Genomic DNA, 22,742 nt, shown 5'->3' with positions numbered 1-22,742 from the left:
TGTCTCACTGACTAGCTGTAGACCCCAAGGCTAAACCTGTGGCACAGAGGAGACGAAAAATGTCTCCCGACCGAGCAGCCGAAGTAAAAAAACAGGTTAAAGCCCTCCTCGAAGTAAGCTTCATCAGGGAACTACCCTACACAACCTGGCTGGCTAACGTTGTGCTAGTCAAAAAGGCTAATGGGAAGTGGCAGATGTGCGTCGACCACACAGACCTGAATAAAGCCAGTCCAAAAGATGCTTTCCCTCTACCGAATATTGACGGGCTGGTAGACGCCGCATCCGGCCACCAGTACCTCAGTTTCATGGACGCGTATTCCGGATACAATCAGATACCCATGAACTGACCCGACGAGGAGAAGATGGCCTTCATCACTCCCGACGGCACATACTGCTACACAGTCATGCCCTTCAGCCTAAAAAATGCCGGAGCCTCTTACCAAAGGCTTGTCAACAAGATTTTCCAATACCTGACTGGGACCAAGCTGGAAGTCTACATAGATGACATGCTCGCCAAGACCGAATCCGGCGAGCAACTCATCAGCGACCTCGAGCTTATAATGAACACCCTAAGAAGACATCAAATGCGCCTCAACCCGACAAAATGCGCCTTCGGGATGGAAGCAGGAAAGTTCCTCGGTTTCATGATCACGCAACGCGGGGTAGAAGCTAACCCCGAAAAATGTAGAGCCGTCCTCAAAACGGAAAGCGCGAAAAATCTCAAAGACATCCAGAAACTTACCGGCAAACTAACCGCACTATCTCGTTTTCTCGGCGCGTCGACCCAAAAGTCGAACCCTTTCTTCAAACTTATGAAGAAAGGAACCCCCTTCAAATGGGAAGCGGAATGCGAAGAGGCATTCCAACATTTCAAGAAGTCCTAGCAAAACCCCCGGTTCTCGCTAAACCCCAAACAGGAGAGGTCATCTACCTATACCTATCTATAACAGAGGAAGCACTCGCAGCAGTGCTTATCCGAGAAGACGACAATAAGGCCCAACGACCCATCTACTTCAAAAGCAAAGTCTTACAAGACACAGAATCGCGCTACTCACGCCTCGAGAAACTCACCTTTTCACTCCTCATGGCATCCTGTCGTCTCAGACAATATTTCCAGGCCCACCCCATTACGGTATGAACCAACCAAGCGATCAGGCAAGTCCTGCAAAAGCTCGACCTAGTCAAAGGAATAATCGGAAAAGGAGCCTACAAGCTCGAAAAACTCGACGGAACCGAGATCCCGAGAACCTGGAATGCCGCCAACTTACGGCGATATTACACGTAGGAACACTCCCTCCCTTAAATCTATGTCTTTCACTTATATTATTTTATTTTATTTTCCTTGTATTATTTTAGGGTACTCTTTCCCTCCGCCCAAAACGGAGGGTTTTAACGAGGCCCAAACTTAATAAAATTTTATTTAAAAACGCACTTGCCCTGCTTCGTCCCATATTGTCGTAACGGCAAAAAGAGTAAAACGGCCAAACACCCGGGAATCGATCACCTCGAAGCCAATAAAACGGATATCCAAATAACAAAACGGATATCCAAATAAGTAAACGGCTACTCGGGAATCGATCACCCCGAGGCCAATAAAACGGGTATCCAAACAACAAAACGGATATCCAAATAAGTAAACGGCTACTCGGGAATCGATCACCCCGAGGCCAATAAAACAAATATCCAAATAACCAAACGGATATCCAAATAAGTAAATGGCTACCCGGGAATCGATCACCCCGAGGCCAACAAAACGGATATCCAAAAAACAAAACGGGTATCCAAACAACAAAAAATGACGGCCCGGGATCGATCACCGTGAGGCCAACAAAACAGAAATCCAAATAAGCCAAATAAAAAATTCTTGAAATCGGCCCACCAAGAGGCCTAAAATAAGTTCACAATAACGGCCTAGAAAAGGCCACACAAAACAAGCATGAGCTGACGGTCTTCCAACTCACGGAAAACGGACTGACCAACATCCCGCCAATCAGTGCAGGATGACGTCATGCCCATTCTAGGCTCCTCACAGTCTCCCGAACTACAGAGAATTGGACTCTCCAAACAACTTAGCATTGAGACCAACTAAGCATGCTCTCATGCTCCAGGGGCAACTGTTCCAGACCCGATCTTTGGGCCCTTCCTCGGAACGGTCATCAAACCCGGCATGTGATGAGACGCACAAAAAACGCGGTCCTCGCCTGATCATGAAACGGCTAGAAACTCCCCAAATTCTCGACCTTGATCGGAAAAACCAAACAACGATCTCCTTGCCAAACCACAACGACGAGGAAAAGGTTCCTCTAGCGATGAGACCGAGCACCCTCACTCTCTCGCTCCGGGGGCAACTGTTACGGATCCGGCCCATGGATCCTACACCCGGAACGGTCCCCGAACCCGGTTACCAAGGTCTTACCCGCTTCGCCCTTCCAGAAGGCTCGGAACCAGCTCACTAGAGCTCCTAACCAACTTTCGAATTCAAACGTCTCCCTTATCTTAGCCAAATAAGATAAGATAAGATATTCACCATCACCTATAAATAGAGGACCCAGGTCCCTCCAGGTATTCATTCATTCCTCACACCTTATACCTCTTAGATCCATTCTGACTTGAGCGTCGGAGTGTCTTTGCAGGTACCTCCCCCCATTGCTCCAGTTAAGTGATCCGGCATCTGTCTCAACTCGCAAGTTCTCGATCCATCTCTCAACCCGTACCAGAGACATCTTGTACAATGACCAAATTCAAATTATATAGGCACGTCTCATAGTAGGTGTAGTTAAAACTGAATTATATAGAGGATACCATCCTACGTACTAAATCGATTTAGCTGAAACCAATTTATCACTATGCTCGTTTTATGATAAATCATGTTAAATCGATTTATATAGTGTTTCCTCTCTCCTAATAAATTAGTTTATATATATATTTATACGCGCAGTCTTAATAAATCAATTTGGCTTAAAACGATGTATATAGTCCCACGCCAAATTATTTTAAATAAGATCGATTTGTATAATAAAGACATTGAAACCAAAAGTAAAAAAAAAGGACAAATAAATAATGTTAAAACCAAACTAATTTAAATGGATAATTTAACCAAAAATTTATATCTCATTATTTTTTTCCAAATTATAATAAAAATATAGTTTAATATATCTATTTTCCTCGTCCACCACCTCAAATGGAAAGGATATAATGATAAGTGTAAAATTACATAAAATTTTATATGCACAATTGAATTAGAAGAAAAAATAAGTTATAAGTATTAAGTAAAAACTCATTTGAAACACAGATGGTTATCATTACTACCTAAGGTTCCACCGGCAACTAATTAAAAATAAGTCTAAGTTTGACTAGTACCGTCTCCTATATCATTGTCAAAATCCAGTGGCCAAGTTGGCCCATTGGTTTAGGGACACTAATGTCATTTAACAAATTATCTTACAAATACTCCAATGTTGGGCTAGATTTCTAGGACAAACTAGAATCATCTAGAATTTTGCAGCATAAAATGACCAAATATCACACGTATATAAAGTTTAACCTAAGCATACAACACTAAACTTAGTAAGTTAGTATAATTTTATTTAATTTTCCAAATAAATTGACTGGATCTGGCGAAAGATAATTTACAAGGATACATTATTATGAACAATCGCCATTATAAGACCGACAATTTTATTTTTGTATCGTTGGATTCATGTAACAGATTTTGCCTATCGAGAGGCTTTATTATTGTTGTTGATTTAACATGATTCAATGCACGAAATAGAGAAGCTTTACCTCCCTCAAAACTTGACTCACGACAAGTAAACAAACAACTAAAAAGATAGGCTTTGCTTTGAATGCAAACCTTTGAAGTTTGAACCCAAAAACATGAACAACGTGATTGAAATGACTTCCTTTTCTATAATCCAGATAATATGCTAGAGTTTGAGTTTGAGTTCAACTTTCAAAGTTCAAACACGAGAGAAAAGTGATAAAAAGAAGAGCAATGTACGGAGAACCAAAAAAGTATTAGTAAAAAATTAGCCAAATATTTTTGGGTGAATTCAAAATCTCTACGAGTTAATATATATGGATATTTCTTCTGTTAAGTATTAGAATGTTTCTTTTCATACTAAATGGATGTTCTTTTATATATTTTTCGAATTTTTTTGTATTACAAATGTGAATGTCTTTATTTTTTTAAGAATTTCATAATTTTTTTAAATTTTATAGATATTTAATTATTTTTGCTAAAATATAACTAGATGTTTCTTTTGTTAATTATTAGGATATTTTTTTTATATTAAATGAATTTTTTTTATATTTCTATAATTGTTCAAGACTCTTTTAACAATGGCTTCTGACCTCCTCACTACCCTCGCTGAGTACCCTCCAAGCTTCCAATTCTTCCCGGAAGATATATCATCCTCTGATGAACTTCAACAAAACGATGACCAAGATGAAAGCTCCCCTTCATCTCCAAGCAACTCCAAAGCCGCACTAAGATTCTGCTCTTCCAGCCTTTCCTTCACAATCTGCACAAGGTCTTCCGGAGGTCTACCACAATCAATATAGGCCATCAAGTCCCCAGGTGAGAGTGTGGCCAGCGTCGGCGCAACGGCTTTGTCACTGAGCATGAACGGTGAGATTTTTCCGACGAATTTGCCTTCCGGATCAACAGAATTTAAATAAACAGAATTTAAATTTGAATAAGTTTAATTTATTAATTTGTGAACTGGTTCAATTATATTAATAATATATTATGAATTTTATCCTTTTAATTTAAAATAATAATCTTATATAGTTTTGGGTAATTTACGTATCTAAATTGTTTGACACTCAATATTACGCAAATACATTGTTTCCAAATTTAATACGCAAATGCATTGTTTCACTATTCTATGTAAACCGCTACTGGCAGTAGCGGTTTACAGATGTGCCTAAACCGCTATAACCAGCCGCGGTTTATGTGTGTGAGTGTGTGAGTGTAAACAGCAGCGGTTTACGTGCGTGTGTATGTGAGTGTAAACCGCTACTGGCAGTAGCGGTTTACGTGCGTGTGTGGGAGTGTAAACCGCTACTGGCAGTAGCGGTTTACGTGCGTGTGTGGGAGTGTAAACCGCTACTGCCAGTAGCGGTTTACGTGTACGTGTGTGTATACTATTTAAATAATATTATAAATAAAAAATTTAATTTATCATTTCACAATATAATTTAAAAAATATAAATATGCATGTAATAAATTTTTTATTTGTATTTATTATTAGAAGTGAGACCAAATTACAAATAAAAAAATACAGTCTTCAAAGTATTGAATTATATAAAGCAAGACTAATTTTTTTTATTCTCATCTCTTTTAAAATTTATAAATAATAAAATAATTTATTTTTAGCCAAAAGTTTACTAAATTATATATTTTACTCTTTAAAAATCACTTCATTCTCTTTTATTTATATCAACCATACAAAGGGGATTGGAGAGTTTGGAAAATGGGTTGTGTTCTTTGCTACTGATTTGCATTTGAGGTTCTAGCTAAATGATTTTTTTTATTTGTGCAACTTTGTTGTCTTATACCAAAAAATAAAAATTATTTGTATTTTACAGTTGATTAATTAGATAAATAATAGTGATAGCATCATAATTTTGATGAATAAAATAAAAAATATAAATATGCATGTAATAATTTTTATTTGTATTTATTATTAAAATGAGATTAAATAGCAAATCAAAGAGTGAGTACTCACAGAGTACTAAAATATATAAACTAAGACTAAATTTTTTTTATCTTCATCCCTTCTAAAACTCATGAATAATAAAATAATTTATTTTTAGTAAAAAATTCACTAAAGCATACACTTTTTCTTTAAAAATTACTTTATTTTTTATCCATATAAATCATATGATTGCAAAAAATATATACTCCGTTTTCTTTCTCTCAATTTTTTTGTAACTTAATTTAGCATAAACAAACATTTTTTCTAATCAACATAAACCGCTAGAGGAACACACCGCTAAATTAAGTTACAAAAAAATTGAGAGAAAGAAAACGGAGTATATATTTTTTGCAATCATATGATTTATATGGATAAAAAATGAAGTAATTTTTAAAGAAAAAGTGTATGTTTTAGTGAATTTTTTACTAAAAATAAATTATTTTATCATTCATGAGTTTTAGAAGAGATGAAGATAAAAAAAATTTAGTCTTAGTTTATATATTTTAGTACTCTGTGAGTACTCACTCTTTGATTTGCTATTTAATCTCATTTTAATAATAAATACAAATAAAAAATTTATTACATGCATATTTATATTTTTTAAATTATATTGTGAAATGATAAATTAAATTTTTTATTTATAATATTATTTAAATAGTATACACACATACACGTAAATCGCTACTGGCAGTAGCGGTTTACACTCACACACATGCACGTAAACCGCTGCTGGCAGCAGCGGTTTACACTCACACACTCACACACATAAACCGCGGCTGGTTGTAGCGGTTTATGCACACCTGTAAACCGCTACTGCCAGTAGCGGTTTACATAAAATAGTGAAACAATGCATTTGCGTATTAAATTTGGAAACAATGTATTTGCGTAATATTGAGGGTCAAACAATTTAGATGGGTAAATTGCCCTATAGTTTTACATGCATATAATTTTTAGGGTAAAAAACGCATATAAGCCAAGGACAAATTTTAATTACGCAATTCAGACAAACTAGATTCTCATTCATCAATCAACCAAAACACACTATAATGTAATTCGAAGCAACAAAATTCGAATTAGATTTCTTCATAATTCGAATTGACTTAGCTCGAATTATGACCAACCATTGCGCACAAATAGTTCGAATCAAGTTGCCACGAATTACACAACCATAATTCGAATTTAGTCAATTTGAATTACATGCATTTCGTGACATATGGAAAGTTCGAATAGTATCAATTCGAATTACTCTTTTTTGCATGTGTGCCACTGGCGGAAGAGAGAGACTTAAAAGTGTTGAAGATGAAGGACTGAGAAGCCGATGACAAAACAGCGCTCTGCCTCTCACCCAATGTTCTGTGTTCTATCATAAAAGCAATTAAGAGTTAACTGCGAGAGTAATTACGTATTAATTAGAATTTTTATTTAACTCTTATTATTAAAAAAATTTAAATATTTTTATTTAATACATATAAATAAATACATTCAAAATTTAAATATTTTATATTTTTAATAAAAAAATTTAAATTTATAAATTTAATATGTACTCTTAAAGTACAAAATAGATAAATCCTAAAATTTATGCTAAATTTAACAATTTAACCATTTAAAATTTTATTATAATTTTATATTTTATGTACTTAATTTATATTTTAATTTTTTATAAAATTCTAATTTTTTCTACTCTAGTAATATTTCATTCGATTCATTACTCCATTTTGGAAAAGAATACTGGCCTCCTAAAAGTTTATATATAAATTTGGTTATAGAATATTTCATTAACAAAATTAACTATTTTTATATTAGCAACGTAAAACGTTTTAGTTTATCAACAATAAAGTAGAATTTAGATTTTGAATAAAACACCTTATCTCTCTCCTCCGCCAGTGGCACACATGCAAAAAAGAGTAATTCGAATTGATACTATTTGAACTTCCCCTATGTCACGAAATGCATGTAATTCGAATTGACTAAATTCGAATTATGGTTGTGTAATTCGTGGCAACTTGATTCGAACTATTTGTGCGCAATGGTTGGTCATAATTCGAGCTAAGTCGATTCGAATTATGAAGAAATCTAATTCGAATTTTGTTGCTTCGAATTACATTATAGTGTGTTTTGGTTGACTGATGAATAAGAATCTGGTTTGGCTGAATTGCGTAATTAAAATTTGTCCTTGGCTTATATGCGTTTTTTACCCTAATGTTTATATATAATTATAATAGAAAATATAATTTATAATTAATAAATAAACAACATAAATGATTGATAATTTTTTTTATATATAATTTATATAAAATTATAAATTATATTCATGTTATTTGAGCTTATTCGTAAGTTCGAGTCAACTCATAAATTTTTTGTGCGACGAACTTGAAGTTTATAAATAGAGTTGATTGTTAATGTTAATGAGTTGAGTCATAAACTAAATTCAATTTTCATGAGCCAAACTTACACTTAGCATAGTTCAACTTAACTCGACTCACTTTTAGCCTAATAGAATGAAAATCACCCAAGCTGCTTCGTATAGAGAAAACAACTGAACATAATAAAAAGAAAAGGAAAGAGAAGAAAAGAAAACGATAATATTAACTTCTAAAATTTTTATTATAGAGATTAATTTGGTAAGATGACCTAAAAAGAAGGTTATAGGTAGGAGTGGTAAGTAGGGAAACCCGTCCCGTCCCACCAAAATCCCACCCTTTGGTGGGCTGACCTGCCCTGCCTCGCTTAATGAGACGGTTCTAAAATCTTATCCCGCCTCGCCCAACAGCGAGCTGACGGACTTGAATCTCATTTTTTTTCCTATTAAGTATTAAATAATATAAATTACCAAAAAAATATTAAATAATATACATAATTTCACAACTATTTTAATAAATTTATAATTTCTAAAGATATAAAAAAAATTATAATTTCTAAATTAACAAACATTAAATTCTTTATATTTATAAATATGTAATAAACATAATCATAAACCAAATTTTTTGAACCAATAATAAAACCAACATTATCCAAGTAAAATAAATATTGTCCAAAATATATAATTAAATATCTACAAATTTAGAACATAATCAATCAAAAATAAAACATAATCCAAAACACTAAATTAGAACATATTTAAAAAAATCCTAAGCAGCCTGGCAGGGAAGACCGCCCCGCTCCGGTAAAACCCACGGTTTAAGCGGGGCGGATTAGGCGAACTTTTGACATGTGACGGTTTCAATTTTTCAATCTGACCCGCCTATTTTGGCGGGTTACGCAAACCAGATTTAGGTCCATTTGCTACTCCTAATTGTAGATAATTTCTCGAAATATGGGCCATGTTCGCCGGCTGCAAAATGGATTTTATTTATTTTAGTTCTTTTATTTACGCTTTGCAGGTTGCAAAATTTATTATTATTATTATTATTATTATTATTATTATTATTGTTGGTTCTTTTCGTAAAATAGGGAATGTATTTTTTTAATATTTTTTCTTATTTCTCGTAGGATGCAAAAAGCAGAATGTAGATACATTTATCGTGTTTAACAAATCCATTAAAAGAAAAAAAATTATTTACTATATAAGAAAATCAACTTCTTTCTCTACTGTATTTATCCAGTATTAATTATTTTCTCTCTTATATCTTTCTTACTTTATTGATAAATTTATTACGATGATAAAATCACTCCATAGGACAAAATTTACTCTATAAATTATAAAAGAATTATTCTTGTCAAAATTTCATCTCTTGCTTTAACAAAAACCATTTTAGACACTGCTTACAACGCAGATCCGAAGAAAACAAAAACCATTCCAAAAGGTTCAAACCACCCCACGCTCAAAGTGCATGGAATCAATAGTGAAAGGCATCTATTATTATTATTATTATTATTATTATCAGAAACAAAATGGCATCAATTAAATTTTTTTTTTTTTTTTTTTACCATAGGGAGACTCGAACACTTAAGGGAAGACAAAATGGGCATCAATTATTATTATTTGAATCAGAAATAAAATGGCAATTTAGAGGAGTAACTTGGTCATGTATTTCAATTGATAAAACAAAAAACCAGGTGAAATTAAAGAGGGAGAAGAATCAAAGAAGTTATGATAATTGGGCTTATTATTATAAGTCATTATTACACTTTCAATTTATTTTAAACTTCATAGGAGGGTCGGCCAATGCGAGCCAACCCTAATGAGTTTCCAGAAATTATGTCGGCCATATGTCTTGATAGCCATACAGCACTCACCAACTTCGGATGAGTGTGGCATACATAGCCAACCGACCCTTTTAATTTTTCAAGTTTACCTTCTAATCCTATTTATAGAACACCAATACCCACGCTTGAACTCCTCTTCCCTGATGTGGGACTATTTCCACATTTGTTAACAACACCTTCCCACGCAAAACAGCCAGTAGCTTTCAAACCACTTTACCTTCTCAAATTGAGACTATTTCCACAAGTATTCACAAAACATTCACAGATAAAAGGATCGGTAGTTTTCAAACGTGGTTAGTTTGCAATAATCATTTATTAATTTAGTGTTAGAAGAGAAACTACTACTAATAATGTGCTAAAATAGCTTTTCAAGAATTCAAATAACACATTGCTTGAGCTTGTATGTAATAAGAATCCTTGTACTTTCTGTTGCTTCCAACATGAATCCCGTTCTGAATCCAATCCTCTCTATTTATCCAAGCATCCCTGCCCAAATCAAGGACTCCAAGAATCTGCAAAGCCATATGTTAGTAACAACCAAGAATGTGTTAACTTGAAAGCATTTCTCAATTCATAAAGATTGAGTACGATGGTCAAACAAATTGAACATACCGCACCGCCTTTCCATGGCACAAATGTTGGATTCATCCTTGATTGTAAGACCTGAGTGCCATGTCCAGAAAGATATCATTTGACAAAATCAACCACGTGTCATTAGTAAAAGCTCCATCATAAGAAACTTGCAATATTCAACAAAAAAAAGAAAGTATATATCTTTTGAATTTCTTTTTGAGTTGTATTATTTGCACTAATCTTTTAGTACACCTTTGTTTACATCTTCCATTTTCAACTATAAAAGAGAATATAATGAAAGAAAGTTGTATACTTCAAGGTGTACCAAAACGTAGTGATGTATCATTTCTCATTTCTTTTATATTGGTTTTGTCTGTTTTTAAATGTGATTCTCCTGTTTTGGTAGTTGTGAGATGTAGTGCAAACTCTCTGAGTTCACCATCCCTTGATTGAGAGGTTTTGTAAAATTTTACATTATCGGAAAAAGAAAAGAAAAAACAAAAGAAGATATCAGGTACACATTGCAGATCTATAACAATTACCAGGTATAAATAATTAAACAATAATGATTATGCAAATAACTTGCACCATTAAAAATTAGTGACAACACCACAAAATAGGATGTGAAACTAACCTCCACAGTATCAATTGCTTCATTTGGAGGAATGGCATGTAAGACTCTGCATAAAGTAAGACAAGATTGATCCATTAGCTTAATATTTACCAAAAATAATAATAATAATAATAATAATAATAATAATAACAAAATCTTTCAAGACACTAGCATTTTCTGATTTGACATGATTTATCGAAATATAATAAGGCTAAGCAGGACGAGTTAAAAAAAACAGAAATATTCTATAGAGAGGCCAATACTGCTCAAATCTAAAAAATTGGTTACAACCAAAAGAAACAAATTGATGTTAGAGGTCATTAAATCAATGCGAATGCATTTTTCTTCCAAGATTCTACTTGCATATGACCTATCAATGAAAAATCACATGCACTAATCATATGACTTTTAGGCCAACATTGTTAATATGATAACGTGCTTATAAGTATAATGGGTTTCCATGTGTTGTTAGCATATTTAGAAAGCAAAATTATGAAAAATACAGTAACTATCATCCCAAATTTCAGTATTGCAGCAAATCATTTGGTAATAAAGCATTTAAATATGCTACAAGATCAAACAAAATTAAGACAAACCTTTCTTCTAATGCGGAAACTAAACCATTTGTCAAAGCCACTCCACCAGTCTGTTTAGAGGTGTCAAATGTCAATTATTTCATATCATTTTGTAATATTAAGAACACAAATACACTAAGCTCAAATGTTCACAAAAAATCTCACCAATTGTATGCTACAGAATAGTTTTCTCTGGATGTCTATGCGACCTGTGAATACAGCAACATACAGTTAAATAAGGCTTCAAATTTATGCATACAAATACAGGAAAAAAGGGATGAAAATGCTACCAGTTGAGAGAATGCAGTTAGAAATAGCCTCCGCAAGGCCTACTTTTTCTTCTCTTTTTGGCTTAGTTGCGAAAATTGGATAGCTTTCCCACATTGGTATTCCTCCACCAACATTGGGATAAAATGTATCAGGACGAGTATATTCCATATGCCATGGTTCTTCTAGCATATCCTCATAGTCATTAAACCTGGCAAGGCAATGCCGTTAGGGTTATGTAAACATACATTTTGTTTGCAAACATGCACACAGCATGAAAGCTTCAGTAATACACTAACCAAGTACGAGGTGGAGGAGGATAGACATCAGGAACAAGAAGCGTAGGATAGAACAAACCCATCGGAGGAACCTGAGCAATAATAATCAGCATTATCCGAAGGCAACATGCGAGGTAAAATGAAGAAAGAATTCAACCGAGGATACACACATTTAGAGCAGTAAGTCTTGTCTTGTGAGATCCAGCTGGTGCTCTGTCCTCATACGAATGAACTACAGCAACAGCTTCATGTTCTCCCTCCTATAGACAGGAAAACACAAGATTTAAAATGAAGCCATGTTTGGAGGAAGCAAGCACCAATAAACAAAACACTGATCAATTCTAAGTTGATTAATTTTCACAAGTTACACATGTTCAAAATGCCTCAGCTTAGCTTTGGCACGACTACAATTCACTTTCTGAAACTAGAAGGTTGCTGAATCATGTATGAGTGCAATGCAATAAAAAAAGGGCAGCAGAAAGAAATTATGTGGACAAATTACAGTGAGAGGAATTGAGTGTATTGTTTAATATCATTTTATATTAATTTAATATTTAATTTTCTAACCCAATAATAATGTATATAAAATTTGAACAAATGGACATGTTGCACCCGAAAATGACGTTGATATCTGAATCACTAAAGGAAATTTCAGCAAACTTAATGAAAGGTGAAAGAATTACAACTGAATTAAAAAGTACAACAACTCACTTTGATCTCACAATATGTCTCTTTAAGTTGATTTAACATTAACAGATCTATAGGCTTTGTCAAAATATCTGTACGAATTTGAGGCCATGTCTGGTGGTGCCTTTGGGTCCAGAGAAGGCACCTTGATATATCCTGAAAATATGAAGTTAATATTTAGACAATAATAAAAACTAACTGGAAAAACAAAAATTAGGATACAGAATAATATCAGCTACATAATACAAGGAACTATAAAAATCATTGCACATAGAAATAGATAGAACAACGTATTGCATATTTGCATGATATACAATCATTACACAAACTGATAAGCACAAGTTTCATTTATTAAAGGGCAATTTACATTGACCTCCACTGAGATCGAGTGATATTACACTTGACACCTCTTGATTTTTTTATACTTATACTGACCTCAATGTTATGTTTATAGGAAAGGTCAGTGACAAGTGTTACAAAATATAGGAGCATCAAGTGTGATCTCTTCAAGGTCAGTGTCAGTGTAATTTACCATTTATTAAATGAGACACATGTTTCACCATGTGCTTTGCTGACTGTTTTCAACTATAGGAATTATATGAGTCAACTTTAGGTCAGTTATCATTAAGGATGGTATCAGACCTTTGTTGTCAACCACAGTTCTTATCACGGTAAATCCTTCTTGTTTCTATCTCATAATCCAACTATACTTTCCAGTATTTGAGCCTTTTTCGATTAATAAGGTTAGGTGAAAAATTTGGTTTGGGCCACTATATATATAATTAATAGAAATGATTTGTTGCAGATTCATAGGCTTCAGAAAAGTTAAATCTTTATGAATGTCACATGAGGTACTTGTCAACAATATGCTATTGTTGCAATTTTCTTAATGAAATATACAGCTCTGCTTTTTTTATGAGTGTGCCCTTGGTCCTTGGATCAAGTATTAGTGACTATTTTAATGGGTTTATAGAAGACGTGAAGTAATTATTTAATGGAAGTAAGAAACCATGTTTCGTACCTCGCCACCAAAAGGCAAAGTTTTTACAGTGGTTGGCAGTGCACCTCCATCCTGAACAAGAGAATAAACAAATAACTGCCAAAATTAGTCATGTTTTGTATCATTGTAGAGAACTAGAATTATAAATTAAATCATAATAAGTAGTAAGCAATAAACAATACGTGTTACAAGTTACACAAATAATAAGTAGAAGACAGAAGCTGCAATTGGAATTACCTCTATGCATATCAGGGATGTCACTTGCGAACCAATATTTACAACACATGCCGTTGATAATCCGTTTCCAAAAACAGCAGCAAGACCTTCCTGGTCAACCAAATCAATACGAGGCCATTAGAAAGTAATGGAGAAATCCAACTCAGAAAATAACAAGACCTTCCGGCTCCCTTATATGCACAAAAAGCGTGACTTATCATATTCTCTAGTGTTTGATCTCCACCACAATCATTCTATAATCAAATATCGTCATCCTTCAAGATCATGAACCCTGATGTAGAACAGGGTTTTTTTTCTTTAACCATCAGAGCACAAAAGGATAGGGCAAGCAAGTTAAAACTTGGGAAATTGAATTCAACATAAAGCCTTCCATTTAGAAATTGTTTAGCAACATTGTGTGACTGCAAAATTGCTATATATAAAAAATGCATCTCTTGAAGAGTCAAGCAAATTGAGGACCACAATAGCTTCGCTCTACACAATTAGTTCATTTCATTCACCATCATGCTTGATTCTAATATCAGACTGAATAAAGCTTGCTGGAAAATACCAGTATCCATCTAAACTCTAGTTAATGACATCAAGGGAGTTCAATATACCCCTAGAGGTAAATGTTAATGACAGCATCTCATGTGAGTAGCATGATCCTGCACTGAAAATATAAAATTCTAACATAGAGATGGAAGGACACACACCTGGTGCACCACTGCTGAGCCGAAACAGAGACCTTGTAATACTAAAGATAGCATTTCTTTTATTTCTGTTCATGGCAAAGACAAACGCATAAAATAACTACGGCAGGGGTGTGAAAACGCAGCTACTAAGGAATCTAACATTTAAAATGACTAGAAGATACATTTTCCTTAAATTACTTAATCATTTTAAAATAAGGTGAAACATTCCAAGTTTTAGAAAATCAAGTCCTACATACCACGATTATCAAATGTTTCTGGCAACACAAGAACCGCAGAATACATATTTCTTTCATTACGAGGAATATGCAGTTTCTCTACTAAAATCCAATCCCATATAGTGTGCAGATCCTCAAGTACCTGCAAAATAGGCAAGTGGTAGTGATGTAGAACGAAAGAGACAAAAAAAAAATAAAAATCACAAAAAGTACTTCAGAACTCTAATTAATATGCTAACATCACCAAGACAAAGCTTATATAGGCAACATAAAGGATCCCAATAAATCAGACATAAAGGTTGAAGTTTAGATTCAAACGATCCTAATCTAGAAAAGGGAATCAGCAAAGAGTGCAACTGGTAACAAAAGTATTAAAAAAACTATAGCCATTGGTGATGCTATGATGAAGAAAGAAGTAATATCAGTAAGAGCAACAAAGTGGAATTTTCGCACACTATAGAAATCTTCATGACAATACTAACATTTTAAGCTCCAAAAACTGCTTAAATCTGTATTGTGAGTTTCCTCAATTGTAGCATCATCTACTTCAGTATTGGTGATACCTACAATTGACATTTCAATGAATTTTCCCACTCTTAGAAGTAACTAGTGCTTCTCTGAGCTCAAGAACAATACTTGTTTGTGGTTCAATAACTATCACTTTGTTCCAAGTTTTAGAGCGTGCATACTTGGTAAATGAAGTACTTTTCTTTCTACTGCTTTCCCATTTTGTTTTATTCTATGATTAATTCTTTTAGGTTAAAACAGACACAATAATACAACAAATCACTTGTTTTACTGAAACATGTATATTATCTGTTTTCTTTAAAGTTAAAGCATATAATTCTACAGTTACAGGAGTTCAGAAAACTTCAACATTTGCCATAACTTTTCAGGAACAAACAGGCAGGGAATATGTATATTTCACAAATTACTTTACTGTTATGTTGCATCCATAAATATTAATAATAACCATTTTAAACAATACAACTAATTCAAGGCTCCCTATAACATTTGGCATTACATTATGATACAAAATGAACTTACATAATTCCAAAGATAAATATTATCTATATTTTTTTTCCATCCCATCAATCAACAAAGGTATCCAATTCACATTACTTTCATGCACTGCATTATGGTTTGAAAATGATAAGTACCTGCTGCATGGAATAATGTTGCGAAATATTCAAATGTCCTCTGCGGATTGGACGATTTAGACAATATGGTTCTGCTGGTGATATTCTTAGTGCTTCCTCTCCACAGATGAACTCTCTGAATTTTCGTTCACTCAGATGAAGCTCCTTTGAATCTGTATCTTCTTTTGGATCCAAAGACTCGCTAGTCACATCTTTACTTGATGTCTCTATAAATTCGAATTCATATATATAGAGCTAATTATGTAATAGTAACAGAGAATTTAATATCAAATCAACATGTAATACAAATAAACTTATGCAAGTCCATAATTCTAATAATGGATCATAAGGAGCCAAAAAGCTACTCATTCTCCAGTCAAGGAAAGGGCAAAATTCTATCCCTGCCCCCGGTCAATACCCACTACTATTATCAAAAATCCAATTCTAATAGTCCTATTTAGTAACTATATCTTAATCTTCAGGCTTTTCAAATAATAATTGAAATACACTCTTTAATTATCAGCTCTATCATTAATTTGTTCACATCATACTCAAAATGGGCACTTCGCAGCTCACATTATGTACCTTGTTAAAAAGATGAGATGAATCAAATGGCAAGCTAATTTACAATTTTACATTAAAAAATATCCCAAAGATATAGTTAAAACCAAGGAACACAGCAAAGTACTAGGTAAAACTTCTGTTTACCTAAAGCTGAAGACATACTAACGACCTCATATACATTAGTCCAAGAGAAGGGCAAATCTTTCCTGATAATATGTGGATTATGTCCATCAACACGTCCCATCTGCACAAAAATTATATTGAAGTTTATAGTATTAACACAACGTAAAAGTCATTAATTCAGTGACTTGGCCAGCATGTAGAAATGCAAATCTTCAGGCATGCAATCTTAATGACACTGAACATATATGGAATAAACAAGAATAAATTATAAGTAGTGTAATGTGAATGTATACGCACGTGCTTGCATTAGAGCATGAACGCACCTGTTAAGCATCACATGTTTAAGCTATCTTAAGGGGAATAAATAAAAGTACCAGCATTATCGAAACATAAGAATGCCACCAAGGGGTCAATTGAACAACAATGTTCCCTCACAAATAGTACATTTGTCTGCAACATATTTGTGCTCAGCAGTTCATTACTCATGTTCAGCTTAAAAGCTTCAACACAAGAAGTAAAATAAAGTTACCAGACTTCACTCCACAGGAATGCATTGAAGGGGACACTAGTAGTCTCATGCACAAACAGAAAGCTTAGGGAAGTCAAAACAATTTCACATTACAAAGACTCCAACAGCATAAGAATCAAGAAATGTACATGAAAGAAAACATAGTGAACAGGTGATTAGAATGTAAGCAAACTAGGAAATGCCATATACCTTACGAGGGAATGCATTACTCGGTGCTTCTTCATCGAGAAATGGTATCTTCAATATTGATGCAATCTCAAATATCAACAAAATCAAGATTAGCAAAACAGCAACACAGAAATTTCAATTTCAGCTTTGCAATGTGTTATAACTTACAACATCATAAGCCTTCTCCCTTTCCATATGCTGTGCAGTTGTAATCTGACTATTAAGCATCTACACGCATGAAAAACAAAAAACAATAATTATCCTATTATACTAAAACGTATGCCAACAGAAAAGGGTGTAAAAAATCATATAGAGTATGAGATAAAAGAAATAATTAATCAGAGAATCCAAAAACCTGATCTTGGACATTCCTCCTAGGAACTTGTTTAGTGTGGCGAGCAATGCAATGAGGGATATTGAAAGGGGTATCCTGTGAAGCCAAGCCAATTCTAACATTTGCAGAGCCTGAATTGAAAAGGGCGGCAAGAAAGTTGAGATTTTTTTATGTTCTTAGTGAGGTATGAGCAAAAGGGTGATGAGCGAAAACGGATGTTTTGCTGCGTACCTGGGTTGATGACGACCAGATTGGAACCTCTTTCAGACATTATTTGAGAAGGAAGAGCGGTTTTAAGATAATCCTGAAACATAGAAACACACTCAAATGGATCAATCAAGAACAACACATATGAGAGAGAGAGAGAGAGAGAGAGAGAGAGAGAGAGAATACCATGGGAAGAAGGTAGAGTAATAAGAAGCTTTCACCTTTGTGCGAATTGAGCGTTGTTGTTATGCTGGACAGTTGAAGTGCATCTCTTTCCCTTTTCGTCTCCGAGCGTTGGTTTTTTTGCTACTGACTTTGTGTTGGCATTTGGCAACTAGCATATTGGAGCAAATATGTGAAACAACGAGTGTGTTTTTTCCTTTTTTTTTTTTCCTTTTTTTTTTAAAAAATTATTATCAAATCGATTTGATTGTATGGAACAAGACCGCTAATATCGTCAAAATAGTCTAAATTCGTCGGCTCAAACCTCAATCTGTATATCCATTTGTAGGAACTGATTTTTATCTTTAAACTCGTGTATGAACCGAGCTCAACACAAAAAAAAATTATAAAAATAAAAATTTTTTAAATTATTATCAAAATTAAAATTTAATTTAAAAATAATGAGTAATTATCATTTTACATTTTTTTAAGTAAAATAATTATACATTAATTTTAATACAAAATTTAAAATAAAATTAAAATATTTATATTAAAATCCTATTTTTTCAAAAACTTTTCTATAAACAATATTAATGGTTGAATTTGCAGATATTTCTACATGATTCATAAGTAAAATTTTTAAAATTCTCTTACTCTTAACTCTTGAAAGTGCCACATATAGTTGGTTATGTGTAAAAACTGGTTTGGACAAGTACAATTCAACATAAGATAAAGTTTGTCCCTGAGACTTATTAATTGTCATGGCAAACAATACTATTATGGAAAATTATCTTCGTTGAAATATAATTGGGACAGTTTCATTTGTTGGTACCATATTCATTCTTGGAATCAAAACAATATGACCAACGTTGTTACCCGTTAAAACTTCACATTCTATGACATGATTTCCAAGCTTCCTAACTTGTAATCTTGTACCATTATAAAAATCACTAGATTGGTCAATATTCCTCAATAACATCACCGGAACACCAACCTTGAGTATTAAGTTATGTGGAGGCAAACTAAAGCAATTTATGCTATTCAATAATTCAGGTCCATAGAGATTTAGTTGACTTTCCATATTCCCTTCATCCATACAAATTGAACCCGAACTAAGATATAATTTTTCTCCTCTAAGAATGATAGCTATCAGATAGTTGTTGACCTTTTTAACAATGTCCAACGTGGGAGCCAGTATAATTCTTGCTTTGAAAAAATCCTTTGAAGGCATGTTTTCAAGAAAAATGAACCAATTCATCAAATGTCTGGTCCGAAGAAGGAATGACAATATCTTCTAGAAGACATATCTCAGATTCACCATCTATATTGTCACCTATTAGACCATCACCAACTTTCAATAACCATTCACCAAATTGCTCAGTCTCATCTTGATTTGAAGAAGTTGTCCCTACAGAGAGTCTCATATTTTTGTTAGTTTGAGCACCTGACAAAATTTTCAAAGGTAAGACAAATTCACAGTTGAATAAACGATATCTTATCTTGATCTTCATGGAATGACAGGAAGGATTTGTCTAAAGTCTCGACCTAGTACAACCACTTTTCCTCCAAAGAGAAAATCTTTGTTATATATTGGAGAAAACCTCATGATATCACTCAAACATTTATCAAGCGCTTCATAGCAGTACCTACTAACCATTGGAGCCTTATCCCAAATTATAAGTTTGGCTTTCAACAGTAATATTGCTTGAGGGGAACCAGGTTTGATATTACATGCATACAGAATCCTCAGTTATATTCAGTGGTACTTTGAACTTTGAGTGTGTCGTTCTTCCATTGGGAAGATGTAAAGATGCAATACCACTTAAAGCAACGTTTAATACAATATCACCCCTTGAGCGAATCTCAGCAGACATAAGGTTCCAGAGAAATTTTTTCCAGTACCCCATGACCATACACAAAGAAAAAATCTCCTTCATCACAATACACAGGTGTAACAATTTTATCGAATGCATGTTTCTACTCAAGTGCTGAGATGGCTAACATGTCTGAGGCATTTTTCTTTTACTCATCCCTGTTAAAGTTTAGCTCTTCCCTGATAACCCTTTCAATTAACAAAGAACTATCAACTTCAATTGCTAAAAGTATAGGAGGATAATCTTTCAAGGTTTTATTATAGGAATATAAGATCTTGTCTATATCCATTAAGCACAATTGCTTAATCTCATCATCTGACATGGTTAACTCTACATATTATACGATATTATAAAAATTCAATCAAAGTAAAAATGATCAATAATAAAGGATTTTTATAATTGCAATTAATAAAACTCACCCCTCATGTTCAACATGGTTTTTTGTCGATACAAAATATCATCTGAGAGTTCATGCCAACATCTATCCCAGACATGTTCTGGTCTTGAGATATTATTGGATGTTAATAGAATGATAAACAACCTCCTGACATATGATTCTGAGGCCCACGAACTTACTTCTTTAATTGTATCCATGAATTCTCTGTCATCTTGTAAGAGTCCAAGAGTGAAGTATGCATCTTTATAAGTAGCATGAATTGTTCTTTCTACTGTTCTTAAATCTTAAAAATTCATACATCCTCTTTGAGTATTTAAGAAAAGCTGTTAGTAATATTCTTCGGTATTTGCTGCAAAAAAATTTGGTTAAAATTTCACTTCTAAGTTGCTAAATGAATTAGGTTACACGATTTCAATTATTATATAGGTACACATGCGTATAAAATTATTTTTTATAAAAAATAGAGAACAATGCTAAAATTGTATAATCTATAGAGCATTAGATTATAATTGTTGAAAGTTATTTGAACATTTATTTTCTAGTGTTGATAAATCGAATAAAATAGGCGTGGGGTACATGCTGTTAAGATTTTAAATTTAAATCATCAAACAAATAAGATCAAAATTGAATATAAACTCGTCATTACCTGCAGGTACATGAGTCAACCTTCCAATTGCAAAGCTTTGCTTTCGAGGAAACCACTTTAAAGTATTGTCCTTCCAAACAAACTTGGTTGGAAACTCAGTATAAGTCAAACTTCGAGCATAGGGATATGACATGTTAGCCACCATCCATCCCAATAAACATGGACTTACGAGATACTGCTCTTTCGACGATATCATTTATATTAGAAGTTTTACTATAAACCACAGGTGCTCATCCTCCAAATGGAATGGAAGTCTAATTACAAATGGTTCTTTCTCTTGGATTTTGTATCCAAATAAATGCCAGACTGCCTCACATGCCGAAATGTACCTACAATCGTAGTAATTCCTGATTTTGTCAACAACTTGTATGGTTTCTAACAAATCACCAGTGTTGTATAAGGTAGCTATTATGCAATCATTACCCTTGTGTACATACTTACACAGATACTTAATAGAATTTGTTTGGCATGTGTATTCCTGATTTCTAGATTATACGGAACAATTAACTTATTGTCTAGTACACATTTCATTTTCTTCACAGTTCGACCGTTATTAGTACGCCTATATTTGGGAAACCCAACTTCATCAATGAGTGTTCGCTGTCTAAACTCTTTGGGATAAAACTTTGAACAGGATCCATTCTTCATGCAAGGTGAATTCTTGTTGTACGAACCACATGGACCATGTACCATGTACCATGTAATTTTGAACAGCTCCATATAGATTTAGCCTTTCATTTTCATCAGGAATTTCAGCCGTTATATGTTTGTCTATGTCATATGGTATTTGTGGCTTGAACTTGTTACTCATGAATAAAAGGATATGTGCATGCAAAAGTCCTCTCTTTTGAAAATCTATAGTGCAAACATCTGAAAATTGGAAAAGACAAATGAGTAAAACATTACAACATAAGATTTTAATAAGGTATTGCATAAACACAGACTTACATCCCAAAATTTTGCCAAAGATTTTTCCCTCTTTTAGGTCATCAATCAAACATCAAGCTTGATTTTGAAAACTCGACATAATATATCAGGGCGGTCTTCTGCCTTCAATCAATGGGAGTCACTTCTCTTTTTATCTCATCCCATTCAGGATTACAGGTCATAGTGATAAACTAGCTAGGATATCCTGCATATTTGCAAATTGCAGATGCATCTTTGCAATTATTCATCATGTACCTAGGGCCACTGGTAAAAGTATTGGAAAGAATGATTCTTTTGCCAAGCCTTGCAGCATCTACATCCCAGTTTATAAGACTTTCATGCAGACATTTGTATTTATCAATTCTCAACTGTGGTTGTTTACACCTAAAGAATTTTAACCTCTCTGATTCCACCATTGTGTATGCACCCACTAAAAAATGTTGGAATAATCTCTTTGATTTTAGAATTAACGGAGATTCACTCGTCCTTTTCTGTAGGCAAAAAGCAAAGAATTATCGCAAAGTGATTGTTTTGTTTTTTTTTTTTTTTGTAGGCCTAACAGAGATAGAATCTGATGTTGCAATACCCAAATGAAACCCATCATCCCCATACGGAAACAACAAT

General features: G+C 33.6%; 2 protein-coding genes and 1 non-coding gene across 4 annotated transcripts; all 3 read right to left on the bottom strand.

Moving 5' to 3' along the window:
• Window positions 1–9,853: 9,853 nt before the first annotated feature.
• LOC112781812 (U11 spliceosomal RNA) lies at window positions 9,854–9,982 on the bottom strand. The gene has a single exon (XR_003192569.1). It is a non-coding gene; the product is annotated as a U11 spliceosomal RNA (small nuclear RNA).
• A 123-nt stretch (window positions 9,983–10,105) lies between these two features.
• Window positions 10,106–18,658, bottom strand: LOC112776204 (actin-related protein 9). Of its 2 annotated transcripts, none has more exons than XM_025820257.3 (20): window positions 18,299–18,658; window positions 18,137–18,209; window positions 17,927–18,036; window positions 17,740–17,799; window positions 17,593–17,658; window positions 16,896–16,995; window positions 16,209–16,414; window positions 15,070–15,190; window positions 14,834–14,898; window positions 14,139–14,228; window positions 13,923–13,973; window positions 12,926–13,057; window positions 12,385–12,474; window positions 12,236–12,306; window positions 11,960–12,147; window positions 11,835–11,878; window positions 11,691–11,740; window positions 11,116–11,161; window positions 10,521–10,571; window positions 10,106–10,420 (listed from the first exon to the last, which is right to left on the bottom strand). In XM_025820257.3, exons 1-20 carry the CDS (start codon window positions 18,299–18,301, stop codon window positions 10,277–10,279), a joined length of 1,761 nt encoding a protein of 586 aa, XP_025676042.1. In that variant the 5' UTR covers window positions 18,302–18,658; the 3' UTR covers window positions 10,106–10,276. The 2 variants fall into 2 exon arrangements, with proteins under 2 accessions (XP_025676042.1, XP_025676043.1); XM_025820258.3 differs by having other exon boundaries at window positions 18,334–18,641.
• A 403-nt stretch (window positions 18,659–19,061) lies between these two features.
• Window positions 19,062–20,181, bottom strand: LOC140182349 (uncharacterized). The gene is made up of 3 exons (XM_072228517.1): window positions 20,094–20,181; window positions 19,525–19,718; window positions 19,062–19,439 (listed from the first exon to the last, which is right to left on the bottom strand). The coding sequence occupies exons 1-3, from the start codon at window positions 20,179–20,181 to the stop codon at window positions 19,062–19,064; spliced, it is 660 nt and encodes a 219-aa protein (XP_072084618.1).
• Between the last annotated feature and the right edge of the window lie 2,561 nt (window positions 20,182–22,742).

The sequence above is a fragment of the Arachis hypogaea genome, chromosome 19 (genome assembly GCF_003086295.3).
Source record: "Arachis hypogaea cultivar Tifrunner chromosome 19, arahy.Tifrunner.gnm2.J5K5, whole genome shotgun sequence".
Taxonomy (NCBI): Eukaryota; Viridiplantae; Streptophyta; class Magnoliopsida; order Fabales; family Fabaceae; genus Arachis; species Arachis hypogaea.
Note: the sequence above shows the minus strand (reverse complement) of the source record. Positions and strands in the feature narration are given on the sequence as shown.

Excerpts from the sequence above, each read along its gene's own strand:
- LOC112776204 (XM_025820257.3), bottom strand. Across the intron at positions 17,659-17,739 it reads GGGAGAAGGCTTATGATGTT|ATTGCATCAATATTGAAGAT; the intron begins GTAAGTTATAAC and ends TTGATATTTGAG. Across the intron at positions 11,162-11,690 it reads GTTTCCGCATTAGAAGAAAG|AGTCTTACATGCCATTCCTC; the intron begins GTTTGTCTTAAT and ends TACTTTATGCAG.
- LOC140182349 (XM_072228517.1), bottom strand. The coding sequence starts at position 20,181 with ATGGGGTACTGGAAAAAATTTCTCTGGAACCTTATGTCTGCTGAGATT. Across the intron at positions 19,719-20,093 it reads ATTAAACGTTGCTTTAAGTG|GTGCTCAAACTAACAAAAAT; the intron begins GTATTGCATCTT and ends AAATTTTGTCAG. Across the intron at positions 19,440-19,524 it reads ACCAGACATTTGATGAATTG|GTCAACAACTATCTGATAGC; the intron begins GTTCATTTTTCT and ends ATTGTTAAAAAG.